General features: G+C 39.8%; 1 protein-coding gene across 3 annotated transcripts in view; it reads right to left on the bottom strand.

Annotated features, from left to right (window-relative positions):
• The window catches only part of DYNC1I1 (dynein cytoplasmic 1 intermediate chain 1), a 245,094-nt gene that overhangs the window by 101,244 nt on the left and 119,262 nt on the right, over window positions 1–24,588 (bottom strand). For all 3 annotated transcript variants that reach the window (XM_034760492.1, XM_034760494.1, XM_034760493.1), the window contains exons 7-8: window positions 13,320–13,409; window positions 1,828–1,990 (exon numbers count right to left, since the gene is read on the bottom strand). In XM_034760492.1, the coding sequence (XP_034616383.1) occupies window positions 1,828–1,990; window positions 13,320–13,409 (253 nt within the window). The remainder of the gene's footprint in view (window positions 1–1,827; window positions 1,991–13,319; window positions 13,410–24,588) is intronic.

Here is a 24,588-nt window from a genome sequence, read left to right as displayed (position 1 = left end):
GGGCAGGGCATGGGGGGCAGCACGCAGAAACCCGTTGGCCACCCGTGCGCCTAGGAGCCAGACATACCAGCCACTTCCGGGAGCCACGTGGAGCCAGAGCAGGCAGGGAACCTGCCTTAGCCCTGCTGCACCACCGACCAGACTTTTGGCCTATTAAAAACTCCCAGATTGCTAAAAATAGTCACCGGGAGATTGAGGCCGATTCCAGTAGACTCCTGGCCAATTCAGGAGGGTTGGCAACCCTGTCATGGAAGCCCCATGGTAGCCTGGTAAGGAGCACTAATACTTCTTAGAAGACAACCTCCAAACCCATTTTGTGTGGAAAGATGGACTCTGCACCAGCTCCAAATAGAACAGCACGAAAAGGAGCAAGCCTTGTGCCAGGGGCACTGGATTTATGCTTATAGAGATTCAGTGGCTGGGCAGCTCCACAGACGGGCAGTTGCTATTATTCCAACCCACAGGCTAGAACAGCAGCAGAAGCCCTGTGGTCTGCCTGCGGGCTGGCAGTTGAGAAGTAGATTCCATCACCCCTAACTCCACTTAGGTTTGGCTCTGTGAGGAGAATGGTGGTTTCAACGGATTGGGCTGTTCAAAGTTGTGTCTTCATGATTCTTCTTGAACTTTAGACAAAGAAACTCTTGCTTTAATTTAAAGATATTTAATGATTGTGATCTTGCATTTACATAGCACCTTTCAGCTACATGGATCCAAATACTTCACAGATTGTATTAACTGGCTGTATAAACTCTGTGTAGAGGAATCACAGGAACCTCTGGGGTGAACTGCAGCTGTTCAGTAGTGGGCAGTACATGAAGAATACTGTATCCAATTAAAACTGTGGGGGGGAATTTTAGAGCTTGTCCACACAAAGACTTAGTGCATGCGAAACTAGGGTATGAATCTACAGTTCTCTAGCCTGCCACTCAGTATCCAGCTGGGTGGACCCTGCTACCACACACTAAATGTTCCGTAGTACACTTTGCCGTGTGCACCACAGAACTTTTAGTGCACCACAGCAGGGTCCACATGGCCAGTTAGTGCACAGCAGGCTAGTGTGTTGTAGATTCACACCTTGGCTTGTCACATACTCACTGACCATGTAGACAAGCTTTCATTTAGGCAGAATGCAATTACTCCAAGTGGAAACTAGCTAAGATTTCAGAACTAACACCCTACCCTTGAAATGTATAATGACATATTAATGAAAACAGGTGATCAAGACCTTGATTTTTTTTATATTGTCTGAAAGATAGTGCTATAATAAAGAAGAATCATAATGAAGAAGTTGTCCTGAAGATTCCTCTTGATGATCTAGTCAGTAGCTCAGTTGCAAAGAGCCAGATTTTTAAAGTAGTAAGGAACATTAGGGGATTTTCAACTCCAATAGAAGTTAGGCTCCTAGTCACTTTTGAAGATACCATGAGCCTTTCCATATCTTTAGGTGCCTAACTACCCATAAAAATCTGGTCCAAAGTTTAAAAAGGAGTATGAAATGACAAATAATAATCAGAGGGAAAAATCATTTTTCCCCAATATTTTCCTTGTTTTCATCAAAATTTGAAATGTTGTCAAAATATTGAAATTCAAAAAATTTAGACTAGGTCTAATAAGAATTTTAAAAGAAATCAGTGCAATCAACCATGAAGCTATTTTACAAAATAATTCACTATAACACACTGATTATAGACTTTCAAACATATCAACCTCTGAGCTTTAATCGTCTCTCTCTGTACAGTATTCTGTTTTTTTTAAAGATGCACCTTTATCAGCTTTTCTTCAATATACATTAGAGTGGGGTGTTATTTAAAAAAATGAAAAACTGACCCATCTTTCTCTTCTACATCTCTGCCACTGTAGTCAAAGAATATGTCTGAATCTTCAGCCAAAGCTCGCTCAATTACACGTATTGTTCGGTCGAAAAATATCAGGAATTCTTCTGAATGGAGAATCTGTTGTTTTTCTTCCTCTGTCAATTCTCTAGGAGGAGCTTGCAAAGTACAAAAACATTGTTAAGAATATGACAGCTGAGACCTTGCCAAATGAATCAAAGTCTTCAGTAAAAAGGAACTTTTTATATGAAAGCTCATTGCAGTACTGACAGGAATAAATCATTGCTTTACATTTAAAATCATTACTAAGAATTATTTTAAATGTATCAAAATGTACTCCTGTATTCACAGAATGTGGCATTTATGCAGAAGAGATCTTATATCTTGCATATTTATTATTCTGAAGAAGAAAATACTTAAGACCCAAAATTAAATAAACCCTTCGTTCATATTTCAGGAAATAGTTCTGACTGACATTAATTGCCATACTAAACTTGAAAAAGCATAGCACTTATATAACAGAGGACCTGTCTTAAATGCCCTTTTAAAGCAGATAACTTTTTATGGCTAAAATAAAATAATCTTCTTAACTTGGTAAAAGTTATACTACAGTTCATTGTATTAAAAGGGCTGCTGGGATTTCACGTCAGATAATATTTCTGATTTGTTCTTTCATTTTCTTCCTGGTGTAACTGGTAAATTTTGTTCTTGTTTTGGATAGTTTGTGAGGCAATGAAATAAACAGCTAAAGTTCCCTTCGCATGTTAACAGTGAAGCAAAATCTAAAAAACAAACCAATTCTATTTTCTTTAAAAAAATTATTATTTGTAAAAGAACTTTAAAACCAGAGTGGACGGACTTACAGTACAAGTCCCTGCTCACTGACACCATCAAAAGCTACAGAGAATGAAAATCTTTTACAGGCATAATATTTTTTTGAGCCAGATTCTGACATTTGATTAAAAATATGATTAACCCTTAGAAAACTAGACATTTTCCAAATGAATGACCATTGGAAGAAATATGACTACTTATATGTAGGTTTGGAAGAATTAGATTTTATTGGTTAATGCTGACAAACATCAATTTCCCTGTACGCACACAAATTGACAAAATAATATTTCCATCAATAATAATCAAAATTTACAATTAGGCAAAGTAAGAAAGTTGCTGCTAGAGAAATTATTACAGTTTCATTTTAGGCTATTTACTTTGTATATTTTTACATGTGATGTTGACAATTTGTGTTTTAACAATTATAAAACTAACTTTTTGATTCTCGTTATCTACTGTCATCAAATAATTATTGTCTGATCCTCCCCATTGTCTGATCCCCCCATAATGTTCTGCAGCTCTGAAAATTTAAATTGATAAAATTCTAAAAAAAATGCTTAAAAATATACATTGATATTATCAAAAATTAAGGATTGAATTTTGCCAAGCCTACTTACATGAGATGGGGATTTTTAGCATTGCACACTTAATTTTGTCAGTTTGTGTGATCACAGCATATGCTTATATTGATTTATAATCTGTGGCTAACATATATGATACCTATGTTATACATCTCCAAGGTTCATCACACTTTGCTACACTACAGCCTGATCCTTAGAGGTGCAGAGCTCCTGCAACTCCCATTGACTTCAACTGGAATTGTGGGTGCTCAGAACCTCTGAATACCTAGCCCTTAGATTGGCTTATAGCCCTGAGTAGGGGAAGGTGCCTCCCAGAGCTCTCCAGTGCACAAGGGAGCACACCTATTGCTACACCCCTTCACAATATACTCCCCTTTATGATGGTGGCCAGCTCTGTTGCTGGTGGAGAAGAGGGGTGGGGCCATGGCCTCATCTCTTCACTGTACCTCGTGGGATTGTGCAATTGTAGGTGGAACTTGCTAGGATGATGGTGGGGGCACAAGTGGGGGAAGGCTCTTTGTGCCCTGCTCTTCACACTGTGTACTCACTCAAGGGCCACCCACAATCGGGTCATATATAACGATCCTATTACAAAGGATATGGGCCAGATCCTTCAGTTTACACTAACTGGGCCCAAATTCTGAAAAGGACATTTTCAATATATTCCACCAGTTAAAAAACACTCCTTACAAGATGCACTGAGTTTACTTTCCTCATAGGGTTTAATAACCTGTTCACAAACTATAACTTGAGCGTGGATATAAGGAGAAAAGGAAATTGAGAAGTTCTTAGAGTTCCAAAGCTAAATTCTGCTTTCAGTTTATACCAGCCAATTCCAGTGATTTGTAATGCATTGCATGCTATCTCTATGATCTTATAAATCAAACACAGTAAACTGAATAGCTGTCTTTACCAATATGCCATTTTAAACTATTAATCTTTGTTTTAGTTATATTAGCTACCTTGGAAAAAGGGTGCAGTATCTACCTTTGGAAAATGCCACAGGTGTCATTGAATTTACAACAAATTAATCCTGCCAATGGACCAAATTCCCAGCTGGTGAAGCTTTAATGACTTCAGTGCATAAAAGAATATGGCCCAACATTTGTAAATAGGCTTGCAAACAACATATCGTACAAGAATCAACAGCTAACGAAGTGTTTTTCTAAAACTACAGATTCCAAGCGGTACTGATTAATAGCTGAATCAAAGGTCTTCTATGTTTGAACTGATTGTTCAGATTTTAATTGAAGTATTTATTTTTGAAAAATATCTCACAGTCTCTCCAGGTCTTACTTGGTTAAATAGCAACAGCCCAAAGGTTAATTCAATATACTTAAATTTACCTTGTATCTCTGAGAACACCTCGAGAGCACTGATATTAAACTGTAACTTCATACCTTGGTGTACCCTAACACTTAATGAAACTCAAAATGACAGAGTTCAAAGCTACACTTCAAAACTATGTTCCACTTGCTGAGCTGTAGTATATAGGATTTTTGTTTCAAATACCAGATTGACACAGCTGTGCACACCCCTTTTGACATTTTCCCCTCAGTAGCTTTATGTTGGGTTTTGGCCTTAGAAGGCTTGGTACCACGCTGCACCGAAGAGGACACAGGAAACCACATTTGCTCTCAGATACATGGATTCATTCAGGTAGCATGGAGGTAGCAAAAGCAGAATATTTATCTATGATTCTTATATAGCCCCCAGCACTGTAGAACCTGAACACTTTGCAGCCTTCACTGTGTTTATCGTCACAACACCCCTGTGAGATAAGGAAATACTATTATCCCCATTTTACAGATGTAGAACTGAAGCACAGAGAGACATGACTTGCCCAAGGTCTGTGGCAAAACAGGAAACCAAACATGGGTTTCTCAAGTACCAGACTAGTGCCCTAACCACTGGACACCCTTCTCTCTCTTACTAATGTTTGTCCTTTATAAGTCTGTCCTACTCATCATAATTGCTCTATATGTTTAAACTGCAGGGCCAGTTCAGATAGTGCAGCCAAATATGCAGCAAGTCACGGGGGCCCATCTTACCCCATAAAGGCTGAAATATTAGTGTGGTGTTTACTGTTCATGTTCCAGTGTCATATGACTTAGAATATGAGCAGCACTCTGAAAACGAGAGCTCTGAATGACCTGGAAAAAGTTAGTGCAAGGAGAGGCACCAAATGTGATTCTGACCTTCCTTGATGGTACAAGAGAGGAAAGAACACCTGGGACCTGAGCCCTACGCAGGACTATTTTTTAACCCTGCTCCCGTCCTACCCTGCAATGCCCACTCCCAATGGCTCCCGCATTGTTTCTTTCACTTTTATCCCACTTCCACCCGCAAAAACCTTAGATTCCGCAAAAAACGCAAGAAACACAGATTCCTCTGCTACCAATAAAAAAAAAATAAAGTTGGTTAATATATATATATATATATATATATATATATATATATATATATATACACACACACACACACACACACACACACAATTTAGATGCAATTTTTACCACTAAAAGAATAAAACAAATATTGCTTTAACCATGTAAAAAAATTAGGGCTGTCAAACAATTAAAAAAATAATCATAATTAATCATGAGATTAAAAAAAATAGTTGCGATGAATTGCAGCTTTAATCACACAGTTGAACAATAATAGAATACCAATTTAAATTTATTATAAATATTTCTGGATGTTTTTCTACATTTTCAAATATATTGATTTCAATTACAACACAGAATACAAAGTGTACAGTGCTCACTTTATATTATTATTTCTATTACAAGTTTTTGCACTGTAAAAAAGATTTTAAAAATAGTGCAATCTACAAGTCAAAGCATGAAGGGGCATATGAATATTTAGTGTATCTGGCATGTGAATACTTGCAATGCCAGCTATAACAGTTCCATGCGAATGCCTGTTCTCACTTTCAGGTAACATTTTAAATAAGAAGCGGGCAGCATTATCTCCCATAAATGTAAACGATCTTGTTTGTCTTAGTGATTGCCTGAACAAGAAGTAGGACTGAGTGGACTTGTAGGCTCTAAAGTTTTATATTGTTTTGTTTTTGAGTGCAAAGATTGTGCAAAAAAAATCTACATTTGTAAGTTGCACTTTCACAATAAAGAGATTGCACTATAGTACTTGTATGAGGTGAATTGAAATTTTTTCTTTCTTTTGTTTATCTTTTTTACAGTGCAAATATTTGTAATAAAAATAATAATATTAAGTGAGCACTGTGAACTTTGTATTCTGTGTTGTAACTGAAATCAATATATTTGAAAATGTAGAAAAACATCCAAAGATATTTATAATAAACAATAATAGAATACCAATTTAAATTTAACAGTGAGATTAAAATTGTGATTAATTACAATTTTTTTTAAATCTAGTTAATTTGTTTCGCATTGATCACTTGAGTTAACTATGATTGACAGCCCTAAAAAACATTTTAACTCCTGGTATAATAGACATCAAACCTCTTTCTATCCCTTGCTTAAATTTAAGTGTTAAAACCTTTATTTAAAAAAAAGAAAAACTTGCTTTACTTTGCTGAAATTCTATTTATGACAAACTGATGAGAGGTTTAGTGTTTTTCCGCAAATTACTGCAGTCTGGTTTATTTGCCCACCCAGTCCTGCCTGCCACAAAGTACATTTTACCTGCTCCCACTATTATGGCAGCAGATCCTGTGAGACCCACAGGATACCAGTCTTGTGGCAGGGCTCCACCTGGGACCTCTCCTAACAGAGACTTTCGACTTCCCCTTTGACAAGGGCAACATACTGCCCACCCCAATATAGGCAATAGTCTGCTCAATAACAAAGAACTCATTATTCCACACTACAGACCATGCCATCTACTGCCCAGGGTGTAATATCCTTTCTCTAGGCCAGCTAATCCAAGCTAACATGGGAGCCTATTAAATGGCTACACAATAGGGTTGCTTGAACTGGTCTAAGCTTTAACTTTGAAAGGGCAAATTCTCTGCACAGCATCTGGTCCATAGACAGACTGGGGACGAGGAAGATGCACAGGGTGTGGGCAAAATCCTACCCCCAGGAAACAGAGCAGCTGAGTAGTTAGTATCTGTAGCCTCTGTTGAAGCTCCATGATCCAATCCCTCTGTCTCCCCCAAGCCAGACACCTCCCTCCCACTATGCACTGTGATATTAGTGGTCCCTGTGGAGTTCCAAGCCAGGTAGGGGGTATACACATCCCCTGCATGGCCTTCCTATGCAGTGAAACTATTACCACGGCAGGAGAACAGCATGTCGGTAAGTGCATTAGATGGGGGCATTGCATGTAAGAAAGGAACAACTGGCAAAAAGTACATGTTGACCTACTGTAGCATCCACTACTGAATAGTAATTAGCACTAAATGAACTCATGTGGAGAGGAAGCCTGTAATGAGACAACATCCCAACCTCACCAAAGAACTGCTTTCCCAGCATCACAAACAACAAGCATGACAATACAGTGAAAAGGCATAAAAGGAGAGAAAATGAATGTGAAGGCAAATGGCAAATTAATTTTAAACTGCTCCAAATGATTAAAACTATCAGGAAATATAAATTCTTTAGTTGGGCATTTGCCAGCTATATATGCCCCTTCCCCCTCCACAAAAAAATCAGCAGAAGGGAGAAAGGAAAAAAATAAACAGCTTGACAACTCCAGGGTGTTCATGGGCAATGAAGACATGAATGGCTGCAGTTTTGCCTCAGCAAAATCTCCCTCCTAGCTAGCGATCATCTGTGTGAAGCCAACAGTCTATTAAACCCTCTTCAGTATCAGAAACACCTTGGCTAATGTTTGTACGACATAAACAAGCTTACCTCATTTTTCTTACTGACACACCAGATGCCTCAGGCAATATTAAGCTTTATATTTTAACCTTATTTTCTTGTTTCATTCGGCTGCCTCTGAAGTTTTATTTGAGGCGAGCTCTGCTTACAAGAATGTTAATATCATTACTTTTTCTAATGCAAAACACTTCTGTAACTCGTGACAAATACAAGTATAAGAGGAAAACTGAAATACACATGGTTGCTCTTTTTAATATGAAGATTTTTCCACCCATTTATCTTTCAGAGCTACTTCCATTTCCCTCCAGATCCTTATCCCTGTATGACCATTACCTTGAATAAAATAAAAAGGTTCTATGTAATTTTCCGCAATTTTTTCCCCTTCTGGCAGCTTCCAAATACTTTGATCTCAGCTTTCAAGAGACACACAAATTTCTTCTGAGGAAACTAAGAGAAGCCTAAGTGGCTGATCAAAGTATTTTTTTTCCCCAGAGGCCTTGTTCACCTCAATGTGCCCACAGCATCTTCACAAATTATATCTGACAATGCAATATTGGGCTTCAAATTTATTTACTAAAAAACAAACAAAATATATATATAAACAAAATATATATAGAATTTTCATAACACTTTGATGTTTAACACAGGTTAAACAATACGATATTTAGTTTACCAGCATCAAGTGAGTATATATGCTGATTCGCTGGAATTTAATAAAAATAGTTGTAAACAATGTGGACCAAATTCTGCTCTCCTTTAAAATGAGGCAACCCCATTCACTTTGTACTGAACTGGCTAATGTGTATGTGTACCACTGTCTTCTACTGGATAGAACCAACATAGATAAATAATGCTTAGGCCCTATACTGCTGATTGCTAACAGATTCTTCTAGCATCTTATTAGATAGAAAGAGGGTCCAAGTTCTATTCCCACTTTGACCGTGAAGTTCTGATGGGCCGTAGCATGATGCATAATGACAACCATGAAATCCTAGGGGGCCCTGAATTTATTATAACTTCAACGGGGTTGTATCATGTAACCGTAAGTAGAATTTTGGCCTGATGTCTCTGGAGCTGTGTGGGATCGCAACAAAAGTCAATAAACTCTCTGTATACATTTTACAATATCATTTTTAAAAATATAGACAGACTATTTCAGAGGAGAAAATATGATGTGCATCCAGAAACCACAATGAAATATATTCTACGCTGAACCAAACGTCTTTTAAAAAACTAAAAAAATTGAATGAGATGTGAAGGCAACAACTATTTAACATGTAGCTATGAATATTAATGGCATTTTATCACCTGAATTAAAATGATCCCTGAAGATTTCATTTTGCAGCATCTTGAGTCTCTTCTCCACAAATTTTAAACTGATGTGTGTGGACATAACAGAAAAAATGTACTTTGTCTACATAGGAGCTCTCTTATAAATTTAGGAACTGACCTCACAAAGGGTCCAGTCTTGTTCCCTCCAGATGAGAGCAAAATTGAGTTAAATATAAACCAATAGTTTTGATGACAATATAAGTGAGAGGCTAATCCTGCAAACCCTTAATCAGTCAGGGCCTGATTCTTTTCCCACTGGAGTCAAAGGGAGTTTATAAACATATAGAAGAAAATCTACATTTAAATAAGTGCAAAGGAATATGAAATAGTTTCCTGCAGCCTAGCCCATTATGAAAGTCTGACTAAGTTACTAGCATCTATTCAAACATAAACCTGTTAAAAAAAGAAGAATGAAACAGGAAGCAGCCTCATTGTGAGAGCATAGTTACAACCAGAGATTGCACAGCTCTTCTTAGTTCTGTACTTCTTTTGGGGGGCTGTGTGGGGGGCCTGGTGTAAATCCATGCAACCTTTAGATTTGTTCGCTAACAAGAGCTGTGAAAATCTTCGACATAATCTTGTAAGGTGCTGAGCAAACCGTGGCAGAACATGCCCTCATATCCCATTGATGGGCCATGCCCTATTGTTTTTCCTGTGTTTCTGGCTACAGTTCTGTTGTTTGTCTTGATAGGGGCCATCAGGCTGCATTTCTGGTAAGATTTATTGTTCAAATGCAAGCCCCCTGTATTACACAACTGCTGATTATATCAGTGGAGATGTTGAAGCATTTTCAGGTGAAGACCCTCTTCCACAGAAAATAAATGGATAAATAAATAAATGTTTGAGTCCTTAAGTAAATGAACACTTAAGCACACATCAGTGACTCAATTAGATAGACCTTCAAAACTATTATTGGGCCTGCTGAGTTAGAGCCTGTCTTTAGTAAAAATCTCTGGTGAATATTTTTTTTTTTAAAGGGTCATGGCAGGCAGGATAAATGGTGAATAATACTTTGGCCATTTTGATTTTAGCAACAAATGGATTCTTTTATCACAATGATAATTAAATATTCAAATAGGACATGATCCAGAAGTTATAAGAACATAAGAACGGCCATACTGGATCAGACCAATGGTCTATCTAGCTTCGTATCCTGTCTTGCAACAGAGGCCAATGCCAGATGCGTCAGAGGGAATGAACAGAACAGTTCAATTTTTGAGTGTTCCATCCCGTCATCCTGTCAGAGGTTTAGGGACATCCAGAACATGGGGTTGCATCCCTATCTTGGCTAATAGCCATTGATGGACCTATCCTCCATGAATTTATCTAATTCTTTTTTGAACCAAGTTATAATTTTGGCCTCCACAGCGTCCCCAGGCAATGAGTTCCGTAGGTTGACCATGCATTGTGATTGATTTGATCTGATTATTTACATGTACTGGACTGGGATTCAGGAGATCTGGGTTCATTTCCCAGCCCAGACACCAACTTCCTGTGTGACCTTGGGCAACAGTTCCCAATCTGTAAAATGAGCATAACAGTACTTTCTTTCTCCTGTCCTTTATCTGTATTGTCTATTTAGGCCCTGATCCTGCAATTTAAATGCACAATTGGACTATAGCTCCCATGAGAAGCCTCACTGACTTAAAAACAGATAAAAGGTTAGAGGCCAAACACAATCCTTGCCCTGAACAGCTGACAGACAGTCCAAAGCCCTGATTTTGCAATTTAAATGCTCGGTGGACTGCTGCGCCTATGCAGAGGCCTGTTGATGTTGATGGAGCTCCACACAGATGCAGCATTCCTCCTACACACTGTAAATTGCAGGATTGGGGCCTTATATTAGAAGCTCTGTAGGGCAAGGACTGTCTCTTACCAAGTGAATGGCAGGCAGAATGATGGGACCTGGGAATAGCAGCCACAGTTTCTGTGTGCCAGTTGTGTGTTGTGAGAAGCATTGTGGCTAATGGATCCTCACAGAGGTAGATCCCTGACTGCCCCCAGTGTGATCTTCTGTGGAAGCTTGTATGGGGCCAGTGCAGTAGCCCTCTCCATGATGAATAGAAAGGCATAGACACCTTTGTGCTGCCACTCTGTTCTTGGTGCCTCAGTGCAGTCCTTATGCGAGGTGTAAGTGGTGCATACAGCACTGAGCTGGCCCGCTATACTGTGGATGAATTTTAGCCTTTGTTGTCACTGTGAAACAGATCCGATAACAGATACTGATCCTGAACACACTTATGCATGTGACTAATCCCATTGAAGCCAATGGCACTACTCCTGTGGGTAAAATTAAGCACACGCACATACTCGGGTACCTATAATCCATGAAGAAGAACTCCAATTTCCTTTAGAAAATACCTGACACTCTGAGAAAGTATGTCACTATTGTCTTGCTGGCTTAGAGGAAAATGAAACATAACAGGGTCAATCTATTATTTTTTTTTATACTGAACCCATTTTTGAGTTACACACATGAAAAAATTGTCTGGCTACCTTTCTCCCCCTCATGATTCTTACACTTTACACTCCTATAACTCACACAAGCCCAAGCTGATTTTGTTTTAAATCTGTTTAAAAAAAAAAAGTGTTCCCTGAGCTGAAACCAAATTTCAGCCCAGAGCAAATTTTTACGGCTGGGTTATAAATCCCTGAAAAACAGGATTCATAATGGAAGTGCTGACACAGCCTTAACTACTATATAGCAGTGTGAATGGCGCCACTATAATATCTATTAGAGATTCTTTAAAAAGTTTGCAAAATATTGTCTTGCCTTGCAGAAAAAAAGAAGCCAGAGTATTTAATGCCAACATAAACATGCTTTTAACCCATTATGTGCTAATTTGCAGAAAAGCCATTAATTCTGAATAAGGCTCACAGAGTGCAGCACCGGCAGGAAATGTTCTTCTAAACTCCTGCTTGACTTGTAACATGGTTTTAATCACTTCCATAAAACACAAAAGATGGCTTCAGACTCTGAGTTTTGCTCAGAGCACGAGAAGGGGGATTGCATTAGAGAGGCAAACGGGATCGTTTAGGGTTGAAAAGAGAGAGAAATAGACCAAACATCATTTGATTCACAGCATTTAATGCTCATCATCGGCATGCTGCTATTTTACCTCTGCCACCACAAGTCAAGTTCGTTTATTGTCCAGCAAGAGTGAATTAATTCATGGAGTTTTAGCACCCCCATAAGACTATGTCATTTGCAGCAGCTACCGTGCTCTATTTTGAATTCTGTGGTGTGAGTGTCACGAAGCCCATTGCCACCAAAACTTTACACATTGATTGCTCACATGAGATTTGGCCTCTGCTAGTCAAGGAAGGAAGTCAGTGGCAATATGAAACACTTCCACTAGACTAACCTATAACAAAGAACTAGATGATGTTAGTGATGGCACTCATTCAGATATAATAACATAGGTACAAAAAGGGCTCACTTGCAAGTATGTGGAAAACTAAAATAAATAATTATTTTTAGGACTCTATGTTTTTTTTCCTTCTGTTCACATCCGTCCACTGTCTCTCTTCCTCCTAGACCTAGATTCCAAATATAAGCATTGGGATTCCCTTCATGTGGCAATCGAATGGAAAGTCCATAACTCAACATACACTGAACACTTTCCATGGTATGCAGCAACTTGCAGAGAATTCCTGATATAATGCAGGAAAATTGTCTGAACAGCATCTTTTACTTATGCTCCAAGACTGTCAGGTCCATTAGCTAGGTTCTCCAGATACAGCTTCCTTCTGCATCATATTTCTTCTATGTCACTAATCTAGATCTGAGTAAATGGAACTATTTATTGTTTTCAAATTTCTTGGGCTGCTACTTGGGACTACTGCCAATAGTAAGCAATACACATGATAACTATTTGCAGGATGGAGCACTTAAAAATGATAACAAAATCCTTTCTTCTAACACATACCTTCTTTCACCTCGTGTTTCTGTTCTTGATTTTCCATCTCTGAGTCATTCCGTGCTTTGGGTTCCACAATCTCATCATCGTCTTCATCCTCTAGAAAAAAGAAATAAATAATTGTAACATTCCATTTCAGGGGGGAGAAGTTCCTTTTGGACAACTTGTAGCCATTGAACCTGTTAGTAAGTAAATAAATTACCTACAAATGTCCTTCTCAGAAAGTTCAGGAAGTCAGAAAGACAATATTGTAGCATAAAACACCTGCTACTGTCACTCCCTGTGGCAACTTTCCATCTCAAATGTTTTAAGAATGGCTCTCTGACCTCCGAGACAATTTCTTGGCTGGCATAGGAATAGATGCAAACACGTTTTAGCCTGGCAGCAATTCCACAAGTGGAACACCTGTTATCCAGACACCGCATTTCCAATTCAATTCTCACCAGATTAATTTGTCTTTTGACCTACCGGAAAGGGTTAAATAGAAGTCTGACCTCAGGTCAGATGCCAGTGGCAAGCAAACAAGCACAGTACAGTTCTGAAAAGTCATCACCATCAGATGGAAGAACATAGCAACCAAAAGTGGCATTTGGAGTTTAAGAACGGTTCTTGCATTAATATGAATTTAATGAATGCTTAAAATTGACACGTCAGTCACTAATGCCAGATGTTTTAGTGCCCTTTTCTGACCTATGTAAATCTTTCTCTCTCTCTCTGTACCCCTCCCTCACTCATATATTCCCCTTTTTCTTGGAAGGGCAAAACTGTTAATTCTTTTCATTATGTTTGTCTGAAGTTATAAGGGATGTGATTGTTCAGACCAATGCTCAGTGCTCTGGAGATTACAAGAATGCAACTTGCACCCACAAGCTCTAAAAGCAATCCAAATTTCACCAAAGGGTGAGCTCTGTCTTGTTCCCAGCAAAAGCAATGCAATGCATTCCCCAGTTGACAGGTGCTGCACAAAGCAAGGCACACACCTGGAAAAGTGACTGTGGTGTACAGAAAAAGAGGCATAATCAAGACAAAGTCATCTGCACTGCATGACTTTGTTCCATACACACAAATTGGGGCCTAGATATTGTGGTGCCTTATAAATGCAATAAATTTGAAAAGCTAAGAACAGCCAATGTGGAACAGGGATCTAAAGTAACCATGAAAAGCCATACATGAGCTACTGGGCTATAGTAAATATCATGTGGGAATGATCTGGGGGAAGGGCATTGGTCTCCACAGTTGCACAAAGCAGAATAATTGAGCATCATCACAATATTGGAGTCTTTCTTTACATGGGAGAATGCATAGTGTGTATTCTGATTTCCTATACCTTTTGACCTGTGTCATATATACCTACGGCATAGCAGTCCTCCGTGAGAGTGCTGTGGTTCCTTTGCAACTCTGCCATCAGTCTGCCTATTGCTATATGGCTCTCTATTGTGTGGCACTTCTACGGACATGCTCATTGGATCCCTGACCTGATGATGTACCTGTAGATGCTGCAATTGTGGTGTCCAGCAATTCTAACACCAGCATGTTAACATAGGGCCTGGAAGCAGGATTATGGTGCATCATGCTTATCAAACTGCGTAGTTACTGGCACTTTCTTCTAATGCAGCTGGCTACAGTCAGTCCTTGCTTCTGGGTAAGATGTCAGTGCTGACAGGCTGTGTTCAGCCAACAGTGATGCACAGTTGTACTGGGTTTCAACAGCATAATGGGCAGCAGACCATTCACACCATTTCGCCTGCCCAGGAACCTTTCTCTGATGCCTATGGAATGTCTCATTACTTGAGCCCAGGCTGGCTACTAGCTGATGTCACAGGCACAGCCTGTGGGGTAGCCAGGCACTGCAAAGAAACACCACAGCATTGCTGGGTCCATTGTTTACTCTTGTCTGGGCATGGGATCCATCAGTAACTCGCACCCACTGCCCTAAGTCATAGGAGGGGACAGGAGAGGACTTTCAGACAGGAGGAGACAACAGCGTATTCCCACATATACACGCCATCAGCCTGTGGTGGAAGAGAAGCAAGAGCTGGCACTGCAGCCAGCTGGGGAGCACACAAGAAGCTCCAACCCCCTCCAGATTTTCAGGCCTGACTGGGGAGGAAGTCCCTCTGATTGGCTGCTTTCCCCCAATGCCCTTCGTCCTTTGGGAGAGCCTCCAATCAGTGCTGCTGAAAGACGCAGGCAAGCTCCATCCTCCTCCCCCCAGGAGCCATGCTCACAGGAGGGAGGACAAGGGATGAGGGAACAGACAGAGCTCAGCAGCTCGGATAAGTTCTGCTCCCCCCTCCACCTTGTGAGCAATAGAACAGGATGGTCCCTCTGCCCCTCCCCCCACACCTACAACACCCAGCCTGGAAGGGACAGAGGGAACCACGCAGCAATCCCCCCAGGCCTAGGAGGGGGCAATGAAGACCCCTGGCATGCCAGGGGAGCAGAGGTGAGGCAGGGGGTGTAGAATTGATGTGAGCTGATGAGAGCAGAGCTGGGGGGGCAGAATTAATTGCTGGGCGGGGGCAGAGCTCCTGCATTGGCGGCCAAAATTGTCTTAATAAATGTGGCAACTCTAATTGTCACATACACTGTGGGTGGGCAGGGAGAATTCAAATATTAGAAGATAAAAAATATAATTTAAAAACGCATATTTGGGGGGTTAATTCAGGATTTTTGAAACTTTGGGGTTAGCAATACTGATACACACACGCAGATACACGCCTATATGGTCTAAATGTAATATTGCCTCATGGTTTTACTGCAAGTCTTGCAATACTTTGGTGTTTTTCTTTAGAGCCCCAGCTCCCATTGTCAAATGATTACACAAGAACCTCCGCTTTCATTGTTTTAAATAGGGAAGTGTCTCTCCCTCATGTTTGCGGAGAAAAGCTTCAAACATTCACCTTAAAGGCTGAAATCCCAGAAGGCAAAAAACCCACCACCCCAACCATATTTATTATTTTGCAAAATCTCATGATTTTTAGACCCAGCTCATGATCTTTTGGGGCCTGACTCATTATGCTTGAACAGTTGGGGTCAGCAATGCAGTGAAAATAGGATATGGTATTGTGGGCAACTTTCAGGATGAGAGGAGCCAAACTCATTTATGGAGCCAGCTCCTTACCCCTCCCATTGTGGGCTCCACATGACTCTGCCCACCAGCCTCTCCCTGTGGGGAAACGCAGGCTTGACTATTGGATGCAGGAGTGGAATTCTACTTTGGCATTTTTTGAAGTAGATTTTTCCAGTGCTTGTTCCCCTCCCCCGCCCTTTGGGAATGATCTGTGAACCAAGAAAAAACATGTATAAATGAGCAGAAGATGACATGTATGCACTATTTCCTAAAGTATACGTATGCAAAATTAATACTGGGAGTACTGTTTCTACATCTGCACACAAAAAGCTTTCTTTCTTAATGCAAGTCCTTTTATGTAATGAATGCTGTTTCTTTAGATTCAATTTCAGAAAGAAAAATAACCAAATATTTTTACAATATGTGAAATGCTTCTTCTAAGAAAAATTGAAAATTTCTGTTTACAGACACATGTCAGTATATTAATTTTGCTGGAGTGGAAGTCTGAAGGGCGTACAATAAATTACACATAGGGTATACACACACACACTCAAACAAACGTACATTTAGGGCTTGTCTACACTACGCAGCTTTTAGCAACAAGGCTGTGTCGACACAGCCTTGTCGCGAAAAGTCAGCATGTGTGAACGTTCTCTGTCGGTATTTTGTCGGCACTTTTGCTGACAAAATACTTCCAGCCCTGCGAGCGGCGTTAGCTTTGTTGGCAGGAGAGCACTTCTGCCGACAAAGCCACATTCACATTGCCACTTGCGTCGGCAAAACTTTTGTCTTTCGCGGGGAGGATTTTTTAAGTATCCGAAAGACAAAAGTTTTGTCGACAGCGTCACAGTGTAGACAAGCCCTAAGAGAATGTTAAGGTTGCAAAGCTAAATACTAAAAAGAAGGGAAATGCCAGAATTAAGATTGTCTGTGGAATATTAATTCAGCCCCCTTATGCATATGCATTATGGCATAATTCTGGAATTTCTTAACTTTTGAGTGTTTGGCCTCATTTTTTGGGTGCCCAACATGAGACTCCTGGGCTCAGAATTGCAGAAGCACTAAGAGCTCACAGCTGCAGGTGAGGTCAATTGGAGCTGTGCTCTGAACTTACAAAATACAAAAAAAATGCTATATACCCTGAAAACTTAACTGGTTCAACTTGGGCACCCAAGATTAGTGGACTTTTCTGACAAATTTGGCCTTACTGCTTTGTGTTTCCCTCCCCCAGCTGTATAATGGGGATAACACTAATAATACCTTCACCTCACAGGGGTGATATAAAGGTAAATTATTATTTAAAGTTTGTGAAGCACTCAGATACTATGGTGACGAGTGCCATAGAACCAAACACCCAGGAGAAGATAAAAGAGTTTGTATTCAGTGCAGGGTTTGGCTAATGTATTAAATAAGGCCTGACACCACACATTGAATTAAGAGGATAAAAATGCATTCACTGAATGATATAGGAGTTCTCTGGAAAAAATAGTAGGTGATTATGTCATTATTTATTATTTATTTGTATTACTGTGATGCCTAGAAGCCCATCACGGACTGGGACCCCATTGTGTTAGGTGCTGTACAAACACAGAACAAAAAGACAGTCCCTTCCCACAATGCATACTCAAAAGGGGCTGAATTAAGGGTGCACAAGCAAACTTACTTCTGGCATTCCTACCTTTGCTTGGCTTTGCATCCTTAACATTCTCCTTAGATTGTTCTTTTGGATGTTCGGATACACACTCATTCATATAGTTTAGAATACTGGTTTGAAACTGAATTTACATAAAAACATCGGCAAGTTCTGAGTCCATTTTCCTGTATTTTTCTAAACAGTGACAAAGGTAATATTAATGTTACACTTTTCTTATTGGAAAGTTTGTGGCTGTCTATATTCTGACTAAATTTTAAAACCAAGAAAAAGTGCATGCAAATAGGAACCATTTTGCAACCCACAAACCCTCTCTCTTTTGTCGGGGCTATTCAATGGCCCTTTGCCATTCAAGCTGAATCTTGATCCAGCATATTGGTAATAGAGCTCTTTGTAGAACTTGATTTTGAGTTATCACTGTGACTCTCTAAAACTGGATAAACTACTGATCTAAAAATAGTATTTGTAAGTAATTCTCAGTATGTTTTGAGGCATTCATTGAAAAATAAGGGACTGTCACCTCTCTCTCTCTCTCTGTTGATCAAAACAATACCTCTAATTTTCTCCAGGGACTATGTAGCCTTGTGGATGAACTGTGCCTTGCATTTCAAAGGGAAAGAGTTGAAGGTGACACTTTTACTGTCTTTTTTCTATCAGTGAAATAAGAGATTAAATTGTTTTTAGTACCTTTCTATACCAATACCTGTCCTCAGAAGTATCTGATCTGAAATATTCCAGGCCAAATTTTTCCAGAAGGGAGGTGGATACTCCCCATATCAAAAGTGTGTATACAGGCTCACCCACATTTGAACACATAACTGCTACCACTGCACATACAAACAGGTAGTTAGGGCTGAGACTCACCTAAGAACAAGGGACTCAGGGGAAGCCCTGGGGACCACTTCAGACCCACTTTAGCTCTCTACAAAAGGTTGGATATAGAGGAGAGGGCCACTTGGGGAAGGGTCATACCATGCCTGCCCCAAATAGGCCCACAGAGAAGGAGCCATTGCGGATGAATCTGTGGAAGGACTAACGGATCCATGTTTATGACAGATCCAGTGACCCACTGGATAGGGCATAGAGGGGCAATGGTCTCTACTGAAGCCAGCAGTAGTAATAACACTGGTCTACAATTTTTGAGAAGTCGTCTGCTTCAGAGATAAAATGTGCTATTTATTATGTATTTTGATGTGCTAAATTCAAATATGACAATTAAAACAACTGATTGGCTACTGTTTCTAAGATTTTAAGTTTTTACATTTTATGTCTATGTATATTGTGTAGATAGAGTTTTAATTCTAAATTGTAAACCTAGGTCTTTTCATGTGTTTATGGTTGCTTTACATGATAATATTTCACCTGTCCTGTTTATGTAACACTTTAAAATCAGCAGAAGGGTTATATAAATAAAATTTATTATGAAACAAAAGGCAAAAAACTATTCTGTACATAGTTTAGTCCTATTCAGTGTCTACTCGGCGCTTCTTGGCTTGTCTCTTGTATTCATTAAATGGAGCATCTCTTGTCACTGTCCAACAATAGTCTGCAAGCATCGATGGGCTCCATTTGCCCTGATAGCGTTTCTCCATTGTTGCAATGTCCTGGTGAAATCGCTTGCCGTGCTCGTCGCTCACTGCTCCGCAGTTTGGTGGAAAAAAATCTAGATGAGAGTGCAAAAAATGTGTCTTTAGTGACATGTTGCAACCAAGGCTTTTGTATGCCTTGAGGAGGTTTTCCACCAACAACCTGTAGTTGTCTGCCTTGTTGTTTCCGAGAAAATTTATTGCCACTAACTGGAAGGCTTTCCATGCCGTCTTTTCCTTGCCATGCAGTGCATGGTCAAATGCATCATCTCGAAGAAGTTCACGAATCTGAGGACCAACAAAGACACCTTCCTTTATCTTAGCTTCACTTAACCTTGGAAATTTTCCACGGAGGTACTTGAAAGCTGCTTGTGTTTTGTCAATGGCCTTGACAATGTTCTTCATCAGACCCAGCTTGATGTGTAAGGGTGGTAACAAAATCTTCCTTGATTCAACAAGTGGTGGATGCTGAACACTTTTCCTCCCAGGCTCCAATGACTGTCGGAGTGGCCAATCTTTCTTGATGTAGTGGGAATCTCTTGCACGACTATCCCATTCGCAGTCTGCAGACCAAGCAAGAGAGCAACAACCTTCAAATTGCCACAAAGCTGCCACTGATGTTGGTCATAGTTTATGCACCTCAAAAGTTGTTTCATGTTGTCATAGTTTCCTTCATATGGACTGCATGACCAACTGGAATTGATGGCAAAACATTGCCATTATGCAGTAAAACAGCTTTAAGACTCGTCTTTGATGAATCAATGAACAGTCTCCACTCATCTGGATCGTGAACGATGTTGAAGTCTGCCATCACACCATCGATGTTGTTGCAGGCTACAAGATCACCTTCCATGAAAAAGAATGGGACAAGATCCTTTTGACGATCACGGAACATGGAAACCCTAACATCATCTGCCAGGAGATTCCACTGCTGTAGTCTGGAGCCCAACAGCTCTGCCTTACTCTTGGGTAGTTCCAAATCCCTGACAAGGTCATTCAGTTCACCTTGTGTTATGAGGTGTGTGGTTCAGAGGAGGAGGATGGGAGAAAATGTGGGTCCTGTGACATTGATGGTTCAGGACCAGAAGTTTCATCCTCTTCCTCGTCTGACTCAAGTGAGAATGATTCTGGTGCATCAGGAACCAGCAGTCCTTCTCTGTGGGGTACTGGGCGTATAGCTGATGGAATGTTTGGATAATGCACAGTCCACTTTTTCTTCTTTGACACAACTTTCCCAACTGGAGGCACCATGCAGAAGTAACAATTGCTGGTATGATCTCTTGGCTCTCTCCAAATCACTGGTACTGCAAAAGGCATAGATTTCCTTTTCCTGTTCAACCACTGGCGAAGATTTGTTGCACAAGTGTTGCAGCATATGCGTGGGGCCCACCTCTTGTCCTGATCTCCAATTTTGCAGCCAAAATAAAGGTGATAGGCTTTCTTAACCGTAGTGGTTATACTGCGCTTTTGTGATGCAAAAGTCACTTCACCACAAACACAGCAGAAGTTATCTGCACTGTTCACACAAGTACGAGGCATCTCTGCTCACTTTGGCTAAAGAGAAATGTGTCCCTTTGCAAAATCAAACACTGACACGACACTGTATGATTTCTAGAGCTGATATAGGGCAATTTGTTCAGCAGAGTCATGTAAGCTTCATTATGATTGCATCATCCATGACTTCTAGGAATAACATGATGCAATTCATATCATGTATGACGCAACACCAGCTTCAGATTGCATCATTCATTGTTTTGCCTAAAAAGCAAGTACTGTCCAAACCCAGTCATAGATTTATTCATAGATCCAGTCAAAGATGTATTTTAGTCATTTCTGGTTTAAATTGAGATCTCTTCCCTTTATAACTCACTTATCCTCTGCCATTCCCAAGTCAAGGATCATATATACTGACCCAATAGCATATCTTGAAAACTAGAGCCAATCAACAATTTTAAGCATCAGTTTCGTTCTCAGTGACCCAGAATTAGTAAAGTTTGACTACATTTATTTCAGAAGCATTTTGGCTGTAGAGCAGTGTAATAGTAAATATTTATATTATGGTAGTGCCCAAAGGCTCAGTCAGGATTGGGGCCTTATTGTCTGGGCCCCCAAAAAGAAACAATCCCCTGCCCAGAGGGATAGGCTGGAATAGCAGTCCCACCTACAGGCTGGGAGTATGAATTCCACCCCACTCTGATGGAGTCCCCTGGGCAAAGCCCTATCACTTGAGTTTTATGTGGCAATAGCTGAATTTCTCCATAAGTGCCTAGCTATTTGTTACTCTGTTGGAATATGCAATGGCAGTAAGTATGCCTACACATGCAGGTGGGCCCATGCATTGTGAACACAAGTGGGCTTTTGCCTTTCAAAGTGGGCTTCTGCCCTGTATGCTGTATGTTTAGAAAAATAACTTTTCAACAGTATAAACATGTATAGTCTGCTCCTCCATTCACACTATTGTAAATCAGGAGTAACTCCACTGAAGCCCCTGGTATAAAACCCATGGAAGTGAAATCACAAACAGAACCCTGATGTGTATGAAAGAAGCCATATTAGAAAAGAGTTAGTGCTAGTAATAATAACTAGCTGTCACAGTGCTTTTCATCCCTAGATCTCAAAGCAGTATAGAAAGGAGGCCAGTGTCATTATTCCCAGTTTTCAGATGCGAAAACTGAGGCACAGAGAAGGGAAGTTACTTGCCCAGTGTCACCCAACAGGCCAGTATCAGAGCCACAAATAGAACCCAGGTCTTCTGAGTAGCAGGGCAGCATTCACTAGGCCACACAGCCTCTCATTGTAAATGTAACATTTCTCATTGTCGGTGATTCTGTTACCTGTTGCGATTAAACAAGATGTTCTGCCATTTAGACAACAGAACCAGACCAGGGATTGGTTGACGTAGTTAGTGGCTTGACATAGTTAGACCTAACAAGCTCTTCCTCCCCAGTTCAGAGCTCTGTGACTCAATGAGGGAGACAGTTAGAGCGAAGTGCACCTTGCTGGATTTAAGCCTAGACTACTCCTTTCTAACATGGCACTTTGGATAGATCCCATGGCCCTGATTTTCAGCTGGGCACCATCTGGCCTCCACTTTGACATCCACAAACAACTGTGCTCACAGTTTCACACTCACAAGAAACTGAGGGGGGAAGTGGTAACACTTAGATATATGACTACCTCTTGGAAATAGGTGGTTAGAATGTCCAGGTGTCACCAAGTCCTCCAACAGTTCACTGAGGGCACAACATTAAAGGCTGTCCCAGAAAATTAGGCCCCATATCTATATACGGCTGAACTATTTATTATCTATCTGGGCTAAAGGGTTTTGAATCATTATTATTTTATTTAGTTTTACAGCATGAAAAAGCATAGTAGGCACATTCAGGACAAATAGAAAGAAAATGTTTCCAGGCTCAAAGAGTTTATAATCTAATTTTAATCTAATGTAATCACATATAAGATTACATATAAGAAGAGTTTGTTTATGTTTTATTTCTTGAGGTGTGTGTTTCTCACGTTAGACTGTCTAATTTTTGAATGTTTGCCTTTGAGTATGTGGTTTCTGTTTCTATGCAGTTAGCAGTGTTACTGCTCAAATAGTTTACCAAGCAGCTAAATATTTTGTAAAGATTTATGTAAAGCAAAGCTCCTGCCTACTGATATATGCACCACCAATTCAACAGCAGGCAGCATGCCCCCCTGCATTGCTCCCTTAGGTATGGGATTTACACCTCCACAGACCTGCACCTTTGAGACTAGTTAAGAAGTCACAACTCCTGTGTATTGTTTTCTGTATCAAGAGCTATGTTGAATTACACTGACAGCACAATTTTTAATTCTGTGTAGTTACAAATGATCCCTTTATTAATAACATGCCTTTAAAATAACAATTTATTCACATCAAAATAATATATTTTACTCTATGAGTCACACTGTGTCTATGAGAATCCGGTAGGTTATTATACAGAGTCTTTGATATAAAGAATCAGCTGTATATATGGCATGTCTAACTCTAACAAATCCAAGTGTCTTCACACACACTTGATACTAGCAATTGTGAAATACCAGAAATAGTTGCATAATTATTATACTTATGACTGTACAAAATAATTTTGCTGTTACTGATATGAATGAATTACAAACAGAGCAAGCTAGGAAAAATGAGTCTTGTGTTTATATTGACATAAGTCCGGATCTGAAACAAGTTGGATATTGCGGGTAGATACATTGGGGGGAGCGTAACCATTATCTTTCCTTTTAGATTATATTACTTGCATCATTAGCAAAATATGCAACAAATATTCAAACATATGCTTTTGTATTATGACTGCCTGATGTTGTATATATTTGAAAAACTATCATTTGAAATCTGGCTTGATGTCATTTCTCCTATGGTATGAAAGAGCAATTTATATTTTGGAAATAAGTCCAGTTTCCCACTTTCATCAGGCAGTTCTTTGAAATAAGCAGGGAATTAATTCATCTGTGGATTTTGTTTCTTAAATGGGATGTGAGATCAGATGTACAGTGGGTACACTTTAGTCATCACAGATGGAAATAGTCTTGTGTGCCGGCAAACCTTGGCAGTAGGAAAAGTCTACTGAAATGTATTCTGGTTAGCCAAAGTGCAGAATAACGTCCACTGCTTAGTACTAGAAAAACAGAGATGAACAATTCTTTGCCTAAATATTTGCTGAATGAAATAAATTCAAGATCAGAATTTCATGGAATGATTTCTGAACTTTTCAAGTGAAAAAATGAATTAAACATATAGGACCTTATGTTGCAAATGCTTATGCACATGAGTGACTTCATGCATGTAAGTAAATCCCTATTCACATGCATGAAGTTACTTACATGCATGTTCGCAGGGTCAGAACCATATTAAGAAGTGCAGAATCATTTTCTTTCTTGAATTCCATCAAAGACTGTGCTACAGTAAGCCAAACAAGCTCCAACCACATCAAC

Source organism: Trachemys scripta, chromosome 2 (assembly GCF_013100865.1).
Source record: "Trachemys scripta elegans isolate TJP31775 chromosome 2, CAS_Tse_1.0, whole genome shotgun sequence".
NCBI classification, from domain to species: Eukaryota; Metazoa; Chordata; order Testudines; family Emydidae; genus Trachemys; species Trachemys scripta.
This window is presented reverse-complemented; position numbering and strand designations above follow the sequence as displayed.